The 9,447-nt window shown below is 43.1% G+C and overlaps 1 protein-coding gene across 1 annotated transcript; it reads right to left on the reverse strand.

Moving 5' to 3' along the window:
• Positions 1-481: 481 nt before the first annotated feature.
• On the reverse strand, positions 482-8,812 carry LOC146962139 (breast cancer metastasis-suppressor 1-like protein-A). Its single transcript, XM_085770579.1, has 10 exons — positions 8,519-8,812; positions 7,790-7,880; positions 6,595-6,722; positions 6,337-6,416; positions 6,023-6,119; positions 4,967-5,056; positions 4,754-4,818; positions 4,623-4,662; positions 4,225-4,354; positions 482-1,101 (listed from the first exon to the last, which is right to left on the reverse strand). The coding sequence occupies exons 1-10, from the start codon at positions 8,652-8,654 to the stop codon at positions 984-986; spliced, it is 975 nt and encodes a 324-aa protein (XP_085626705.1). The 5' UTR covers positions 8,655-8,812; the 3' UTR covers positions 482-983.
• Positions 8,813-9,447: the final 635 nt, after the last annotated feature.

Genomic DNA, 9,447 nt, shown 5'->3' on the forward strand with positions numbered 1-9,447 from the left:
ACACTGTTTCTATATACAGAGCATCTGCAGGCTTCTTTTCCAGCTGTTACACTTTGCTTCGTGCGCGTAGACTGGCCTCGGTTTGAACTTAAAATGTAGTGCTGGTAGAATTACACTAGAAACATGAACACATCCGTAGATCATTTAATACAAGAGGCTCCCCAAGTGGGGCTTCAACAAAACCATGGGGTGCTCTTGAAGAATAGTTTTATTTCATTATGACCCCAATATAATCATCTGCTCAAAATTGATTAATCAGTCTCCATCTCCTTACTGACACTTGTGCATTTTTTTTCCTTTACTAAATCAAACATCCCTTGGGATCTTAATACAGATTTATTAGGCTTTGTGGAGCATGAAATTCAAGTCTAACGGCATCCTCACCTGCATCAGGGTTTCTCAATCACTCATTGACCCGCTTCAGTCCTCCTGGTGCTAACACAGTACAGAGTAAGGCTTCACTGCATTGATAGTTCACAACTTTTGTTTTTTTGTTTAAGTCAGCCGAGGCATTGTCTCGTCTCAGAAAGGCACGCGACCGAGCTTCACAGTTCACTACTGCTCCGGGTTTTCTCCCTTAGTTTCTTTTCTTCTTTGTCTTTTTTTTTTTTTAGCAGCACTTTGCATTGATCTCCTTTCCAGAGAGAATGACACTTTGTGGCCTTGTCGATAATATCAACATACATATACATATTTACAGAGAAGACCGTCTTCTGGAGTTGATACTTGTTTGTTTCTGGACTGTGTCCTTTTTGTTATTCGTACAAAGAGCTAGTGAAATAAGTGTGTGTGTGTGTGTGTGTGTGTGTGTGTGTGTGTGTGTGTGTGTGTGTGTGGTGTGGTGAAAACCTTTTTAGGACGTTAGACTGTGTGTGCACTGTACATATGGCAAGCATGTAGAAAGATACAACATGGGACAGAGGCAGAAAATGTGTTTGTACTGTGCGTGTGTGTGTGTGTGTGTGTCAGCGTGGTTTGATGTTTTATGAGTGCTTGATAGTGTATTTGCCTTTCTGCAGCTGGGAGATGTAGAGCTTCGACTTGGTGCCGTCCAGCCGTTTGAACCACACCTCGTCGTTGTTGATTGTGGTGATGATCGCACTGCGGGAGACACACAAACAGGAAATGTCAGCGCGACGTCAAACCACAACGCCTGCAATCAGAGGCCAGGGTTTGAACGTGAAGTTGCTGAGAGAGAGAGGTTGATGGTCGCTCCATGCTGTGATTTCAAAATATACAGGTGCATCTCAATAAATTAGAATATAATTGAAAAGTTGATTTATGTCAATAATTAAATTCAAAAAGTGTAACAAATACATTACATAGATCCATTACACACAGAATGAAACATTTTGTGTCTTTATTTCTTTTACTTGTTACTTGTTAAGGCCTAAAATTCAGTATCTCAAAAAATGTAAATATTACAAAAGAGCAATTAAAAAAATTAACATGGAAATGTTGGCTTTCTGAAAATTATGTCCATATATATGCACTCAATACTTGGTATGGGCTATTTGACTTGAATGGACTTTTCCCTGATAGTCTAATTCATTGAGATGCACCTGTATTTATACTAGATAATTTTACAAACATGTCAACAGGACAACTGACTTTCACTTGTGCTCCATATGATGATGATCAGACTGACTATTAATGCTTTTAGTCATGAGCAGAAGTCAGATTTATGAATGAAGTGTCTACATAACAGCAATTCATAAACCCACACACAACAGTAATGAGGTGAGAGATGGAATCTAACACTAAATGTGTGATCAGAGCATTTGTGTGTCATTTTACATAATTATTTGTTCATTTACATAATGCCTCTGTGGTTATATTATCATAGCGAAAGTCTCTTTATATAATCATATTGACTAAAAGCCTTTCTCCTGCCGCTGGATGATGATGAACAATGACACATGAACTATAAACGATGACAACGGTGCGTAACGAGCACATGTCCTGACGGCTGCTCTGGCCTTGATGGAGACCTCCTTTGATCTGATAGAACTGGTGTATTCAGCTCAGTGTCTCTGTCCATTTGCAGCTAAATATGAGAGTGGGGATAGGAAATTCATGCTGGTTTGCCTGGTTCAGTGTGACATTATTTCCCTGGGGTGAAGCTACACATTTACACCAGTGACAAAGTGAAGGAGGAAACACGGAGCCTCTGCATTCATTTAAAGGGATACGCCAACATTTTTTTTTACGTGTCTTGCCTCACTCCCGAGTCCATGACAAGCAGATAGACACCATCCTTTCGACTGTGCGTGTAGTAACGAGGGAGAGCCCGTATCGCCCGTAATTAGCTTAGCTCAAACGCTGTAAGTGCATAGGTAGTGTTAGCCTGCCTCCACCTAAAGTCATCAGAGAAACTCTTCAGCAACTCTAAACAGAAACCGGCGGGCCGATCTTCGTCTCAGAGCTGACAAAACTCTCCGGTAAGGCATCTTGAGCGGTCAAATGCCGGTAACGGGACAAGATCGGTCAAAACAGAGGGTTCAAGCAAAGACGGTTTATTTTGGTTCAAGCTAGCTACATCGAGGGTAGGTTAGCTTCCTATTTCAAAGTAAAAGCACAAATTCTATTATCATGGTTTTCTGTATGTAAAGTAGGGTTGTGCCGATTGGCGATCCAATCGTCTATCGGCGATTGGAAGGACGATCGGCGATGTTTTGTTTTCTTGCCGATTTTACACACACACATACTCGCTACTTTTTTATTGATCTAATGCGCAATCTGTTTGTTTTGTTTTAATGAAGCCGCTTGGCTTGCTACTTCCAACAGATACTCTGTCACATGACAGTGTTTCACCAATCAAATGCAGCTACTGGCGACGTCCAATCAGACGGAGCCAGGTAGTCATATGACCGCACACAAGATCTCTGTGGTTAACAGGGTGGCCACTCCGCCTCACATTTGAGGAAACACGTTTAGCTGGTGGTGTGGCTGTGACTAGGCTGCCGACGCCAGCCCTGTAACTGTATGTCACAGCCCGACGAGGTGTTCACTAATGCCACAAATAAATTACGTCCGCCATGAATGGATTTTTTGGCTTTCGGCAACGCAATAGCGTTCCGTTCATTGATCATAGTGCTCTTTCTCCGTTATTAGCCCTCACACACACAGAGAGAGAGAAGCGCGCATGCATGACAGCAGGGCACGGTAAAAGCGATACTCATACGAACGAACACGTGGAACCCCCCCCCCCGGACCCCGGCGATAGATAGGTCTATCGGCGATCTCCAGGGAGGGCGATTGGGACGATCTGAGAATGTCAAAATCGCCCAACACTAATGTAAAGGGCAACGGGGGTTTTATTTTGTGAAAGTAACCGGAAGTGCGTTGGTCACAACGGCTAGCTTGAGTAGCGCCAAATTCGTCCAAACAAAATTAACGACACACTGCTGATCTAAACGGCTACTTTCTCACCTAAAAATGTTTGAAATATGTTTGAAAAGTGATATATTTAGTTTAGAGCTAAAATGAAATCATCTTCTGACTGCTGATTTCGGCTCGGGTAGGAGGCAGGCTAACACTACCTATACACTTCCAGTGTTTGAGCTAAGCTAATTAGCGGTGCGCTCTGCCCGTATCTCCCTTGTTACTGCAAGCACAGTCGAAAGGATGGTGTCTATCTGCTTGTTATGGACTCGGGAGTGAGGCAAGACATGAAAAAAAAGGTTGGCATATCCCTTCAAGTACTTTTCCAGTGTGAACTGTGTACCAGCGACGTCGTATGTGTCGGGAAACATTTTACAGTTTGCCCTCGGACTGACTGACTGATTGACTGGTATTCTGTGTGGACTCCAGTATCACTGCCAGTATCTAACCCATTCATAACGGCCACCTGTTGCATTTGTTTTGTCACTCAGTGGTGTGGAGGCGGGGCTGCGCTGTGAAAAAAAAAAAAAAAAAAAAAACTGACATCAATGCATTCCACCTCTATTCAGAGAGGCATCCTGTGCTGACAAACACACGGGGCTGGACACACAAAGAGCAGAATGTGGACTCACAATCACTCACGCTCCCATTGTCCTTGTACAAATCCATCCATGATCATTTCCATTACAAAATAAATCCACTGTGTGGCCACACTGCCTCTCAGTCAGTCCCAGTGAGTCAGAAACAGATACTGTATTTGCAGATGAGGAATGTGAAATGTGTCATTTGGCTTCATAAATCTCCATAAAAAGAAAAATCTATTCTCCAATAAACACACACCTCGTCGGGTACTCGTCCTTCCGGTTGATGCAGATGGCCTGTCCCCTGCAGTACCACTGGTTGTCATAGAAGAGTCGACCGTCCTCGGAGCGCGCCACATGGTGGTGTCTGTCAGGTTTTACTGCAGGGACTGGAGGAAGAAAAAGAGAAAGAACAAAAAGGGGGTGAGAGAGAGGTGAGCAGACAGAGAAATAAAGTGACTAAGGAAAGCGTGAGGTTAAAAAAAATACGATATAAAATATTAAGGAGGAGGACGAAGGCAACATTTGTCTCCTTATCAATGAACTTGAGCACTTTTGGCAGAAAGTATTGAATGAGCTCCTCCTGTGGAACTGTGGGTCGATGGCTGCACTCAGCCAGGTATTGACAGTAACTCGAGGACGAGGGGAAACTCTTACCGTCCACCTTCACCCTGTGTGGCCCCAGTGATGCCATCGCCTGCAAGTGGAAGGAAACACACAAATCACAACTTAACAACAGCATAGTTGCATAAACCAGAGGGCAACTACGTCCATTATAACGATAATACCTTTCTTATGGCAGTCCAGTCTTCAAGGATATCCAGATCTTGCAGCATGTAAACAATATAAGGCCGTAATGGAGAGGTTAAGGAGAACATAGAGGAAGGGCAGGAAACATCTCTGTTAACAGCGCGACACCGAAGCCCTGCAGCAGGACGTGGCTGCAGTTGACTGATGGGAGGAACGAGGACAAGGACAGGAGCAGAGGAAAAAAAGGATATCAGAAACAACAACAGGCTTCTTCTTCTTGACAGGGCAGAACGGGTCCTTTTTCTTGTTTTTCCGTGAGTGCAATCCATCATTCCACAACTCTGGAAAACAGAGAACAGATTAAAGCGAAGGGGAAAAATGTGCTTTTTGTCTCACTTCCTGCAGTTTGATATTTGCTTCATATGTCAATCTGTTTTATAAGATAGGAAGCGCAAACTTGAAATGTTTCAACGCATACTCTCAATCAAGTTCGATATTTGGTTACTTATTCTTTTTTGACTAATTATAACCAGGTTTATTATCACTTGTTCTATACGATTTATCCATAGGCAGTTTGTATAAATTAACCACTTTACTTATTTTACTTTACAAAACAAAATATTCAATACTTTTGATTACTCTGTGGAAAAAAGTGGATAAAAGGATCTGGGCTCTGCATGTCTAACAGTAGCTGCGTAAGTATGCAGTGTTTTCCTCAATCTGATTGAAAACAATCAGATTAAATTAATCCATTGCCTGTTTCCTATTTCTCGCGAACATCAAACGTGACTCCTGCGCAGAATGTATAATCCATGCGGCGGCGACCGTAAAGTCTGACCGGGGGGGGAGGGGGGCAATCGTAGCGGAAATAATGAAAGTAATGGCAAACAAACACTGCATATCTCCAAAATCAGGCAGGTTTCCAGGATCCCAAGTCGTCTACTCATTTTAATGTAACAATTGCCGATGAGAACCGGTGTCAAAAAGGAAAAAAGGAAGAAAGAAAAAACAACCGATCACCATGGCAAATAACAAAGCTTCGAAGCTTTGATTTTTTTGGGTCAGCCCTACTACCAACCGAATCCACCCTATTCAGCCGTTTATATGCGGCATCAAGCTGATTATCAATCGGCGTAGACTACCTCTTTCAATCCGATCAGAAATTTAATCAGAACCGGGTGAATCGGATCCACTAAGGTGTTTATATGAGACATTTTGAATCTTCCTGACCTATTCATTTGATTATAAATAGGATTTCTGGACCCATGTAAACGCAGCTAATCGTCTGCTGAAGTCCTGGTTAGTACCTGAGGTAATGTCAATACTATGTCTGTCTTCTTCCAGTCTTCTGATCTTCTCCTCCAGTTCACTCTGCACAGTGTCGAACAGCAGCAGCTTCTCACTCTGGACGACACAGAGAGGTCAAGACACACAGAAGGTCATCACACCGGCACATCTCCACAAGTAGGACTGTGGTTGAATTGAATCCATTTCATTAGTCACATGCTGCAGCAGAAACACACACTTCTAAAACTACTGTGTATTTCCTACTTTGTTTAGACAATTGTCTATTTTAAGTTTCCACCTCACATAAGCCCTGACTCAAATGCTGGCCTCTCACCTCCCAGTGCTGGCAGGCCGCCTGGATCTCACACTCATACTTGTTCTTCACCGACTCCAAACACAGCTCTCTGTAGATCCCTGCAACAAACACGAGAGGTAAGGCAACCAACAGGAAAAATGGGAAATGTCAAATTCCATCCTTCTATGTCCTGCTATGCTGAACTTTCTTTTTATGCTGAAATTTCCTAAGGCCAGGCACGGGGAGTGATCCCTGAAAGAATTCAACGTCAGCACAGACTGAAAGACTTGGACTCACCAGCCACTTTGGTCCTGATCTGCATGTTCTCCTGCAGGTTGGCTAGAGGCTCCAGGTACTCCTGGGCACAGCCGGCCATCACCTCCTGCAGCTTGATGTCCACCTGGCTCAGACGCTCCTTGTACAACCTGAGCAGAGGAAAAAAAAAAAACACAGTGACAAAGCAAATCAATTCACAACCTAGAGCCGAGGCTGAAACGTGACCATTATTGCGGCCGTGCTGAGAGTCTGACATCTGTGGTGAATTAGCTTTCAAGAGTTGTGCAATTGTCTTTAAAGCAAACGAACCACAGTGGTCATAGACTGGAACATAATGAAACTCAGCTGGAGGGATTACGCATTACTCACTGGTCCAGGCACAACAGCAGCATCATGGCTAAGAACAAGCTGCTGTGATGTGGCAGGGGGGGGTCATACACTTATTTAGGATTTTTCATACACACTGGCCAAGTTAAAAAAAAAAAAAAAAAAAGGCAAAAACATTTTAAAACAGGATGTTGCTTCGAAAAGTCGGCCAATTAAACACGAAATGACTGAACAGATCCAGACGAGAAATAAAGCAGCGAGAGCAGCAGAAGCCAGGCCACAGTTACCTCCTGCTTTTACACGTGTCAACCTGCACAACTGACCATCACTGTGGAAAATATCTGTGTGAAGCATCTGACCCTGGGTAAAAGACGAAGACCAGGATCTAGGGCGTGACACCCCACTGTTACATCATTGCACCTCTCCAGACTGCCCCTAAATGAGGACATGTTGCCCCTTAAATTTGTAATTTTTTCATCTACAGCCAGTAAATTTTCAGGTTTTTTTTTTCTTTCACTAAAAGAACCTGGAATCAGTCATTACAGGTGGCAAACCACTAACCAATGTGTGTGAGAATCTTGAACAAAAAGGAAATGTGAATATTTGCTTTGCAAGTCAACCCCTAACTCTTCTGCTTGCGCAGTTGGGGGCCACTGTGCTCCTAGTAAAAAAAAAAAAAGTTAGTCTGGAGCCCTGGCCTGCAGTGTCTGGTCTGTTTCACTCTGACTGTCATTGTCCATGTTTACAACAGATTTGAGGACATAATGGTGACAACAAGGATTACATGTGAAGAACGCTCATGTGAGGTGATGACAGTGTCTCTCTGAGGTCCTGAAACCTGTTGATTCAGGACAGGTTGGAGATGACGAGTGGAAGGAAGGAAACTTACTGCTCCTTCAGGTCAGTGAACTGCTTCTCCAGGGTGGTCATCTCGTCCAGACACTCCATCCTCCTCCTCTCACAGTCCTCATCGTCCATCTCTGTTGCACAGGGAGACATGACAGGTTTGGTATCACCTCCATATTAATTGCTTATCTATCTAACCAACCACCCTCTGCTTCATACTGCACCACCACCTCCCCCCTGTTTACACTGTCAGCTGAGTATTAGGCAAACAGCTATGGTAACTCGTGTGTGGTGTTCAGTGATGGGAATAAGGGTGCTACTTTTTTCAGTAAGGAGTGATCAAAAAAGTTACTATTTCCCCAGTTATAACGTCGTTACCTTTACTGACAATAAACTGTGCCTTGCTTGACTGTTGTATGTTATATACACATTTTTTTCAGTCCATAGTAGGAAAAATCAGTTTATCTGGAACTAACCAACTCACTCATTCATTTCTCCGCAAAGGCAGGAAACGAGAGGTTAGGGGATTCAGGGGGGGCAGTCAAAGTAATTTGACATATTTGAGCATTTTATATGAAAAAACAATACAAACACAATAGTTACTTTCCCTGGTTCTTAGTTACTTTTATAACGTAGTAATTCAGATACTAACTCAGTTACTCTGTGGGGAAAGTAACATGCCCAACACTGGTGGTGTGTTTAACCCATGTCTGACAGAGGAGTGTGTTGAATAAAAACCCCTGAGTTAATGTTTCAGGCCTGTTTTTCCTACCCGAGGTGTCTCCATCTTCAGACACGGAGGAGCTAACGGTGTCCTCCTCGTCTGTGCTGCTGCCGTCCTGCTCGGGAAAATCCACCTCCATTTCTTCGTGGTTACTGTCTTTCTTCTCCCGGGAGTGGACCGGCATGGCGGCGGCGGACAGATGAAGCGGTGTTACCACGGTGACAGAGCTGCTCGTCTTATTTTAAACCCCGAACAATAAAAAGAAAAGACAAATGTAGCTCAGACAGCTAACCGGTTAGCTAGCCCGCATCTAGACAGCTGGAAAATGCAAACATGGCCACCGCCGACCAATGAGAGGAGGCCTTACTGGAATCATCCAATCAGATGTCAGTATGCGTAACGACGCAGTGTGGAAGGACTTCAGGGATTTGTAGTTCGTAAATCTTGATCCGGAGCACCTGAGGCGACCTACATGTGCAGGTATCCTATTGGTTTTGGACTTGTTTTTTGAGGTTGACCTGAGGAAATCATTTCAATACGTTATATCCACAGAAAGTAATGGGAAGTCCAGGAATAGATTGTTATTGTTGTGGTAAGCGCTACAGAAAAAAAAAAAAGAAGAAAAGCTAATGTTTGATAATTGATTAAGCCAAGTTGTGGCTGTATGCTCTGTTATTTTCACTGTTAAATCCGTCATGATGACCCCTCAGTGGACTACATGACTTGAAAGTAACCGTACAGCAGGACCCCAGACTGCCATTATAGTAAATAATAATCCTAACTAAGTGCTTTACATGGAGAAAGTATGGGGCAATAAAAAAACTCAAGTTAAAACAAGGAAAAATGCATTAATTATTAACACGCACAAATCTGACAGCTGAATTTGTCTTATAAAGCATCAGTAAAGTATCTAAATTATTATTTAAAGTTGTGACTAATAAATTATATTAAGGTTGATAAAGTGACACTGTTTTGTG

Source organism: Trachurus japonicus, chromosome 24, assembly GCF_045865225.1.
Source record: "Trachurus japonicus isolate A0001 chromosome 24, Traja_1.0".
In the NCBI taxonomy this organism is placed as follows: Eukaryota; Metazoa; Chordata; class Actinopteri; order Carangiformes; family Carangidae; genus Trachurus; species Trachurus japonicus.

Coding starts and splice junctions, on each gene's coding strand:
- LOC146962139 (XM_085770579.1), bottom strand. CDS start 8,654: ATGCCGGTCCACTCCCGGGAGAAGAAAGACAGTAACCACGAAGAAATG. Junction 4,819..4,966: donor GAAGCCTGTTGTTGTTTCTG/ATATCCTTTTTT, acceptor CCTCTCCATTAC/GGCCTTATATTGTTTACATG. Junction 4,355..4,622: donor ACACAGGGTGAAGGTGGACG/GTAAGAGTTTCC, acceptor TTCTTCCTCCAG/TCCCTGCAGTAAAACCTGAC.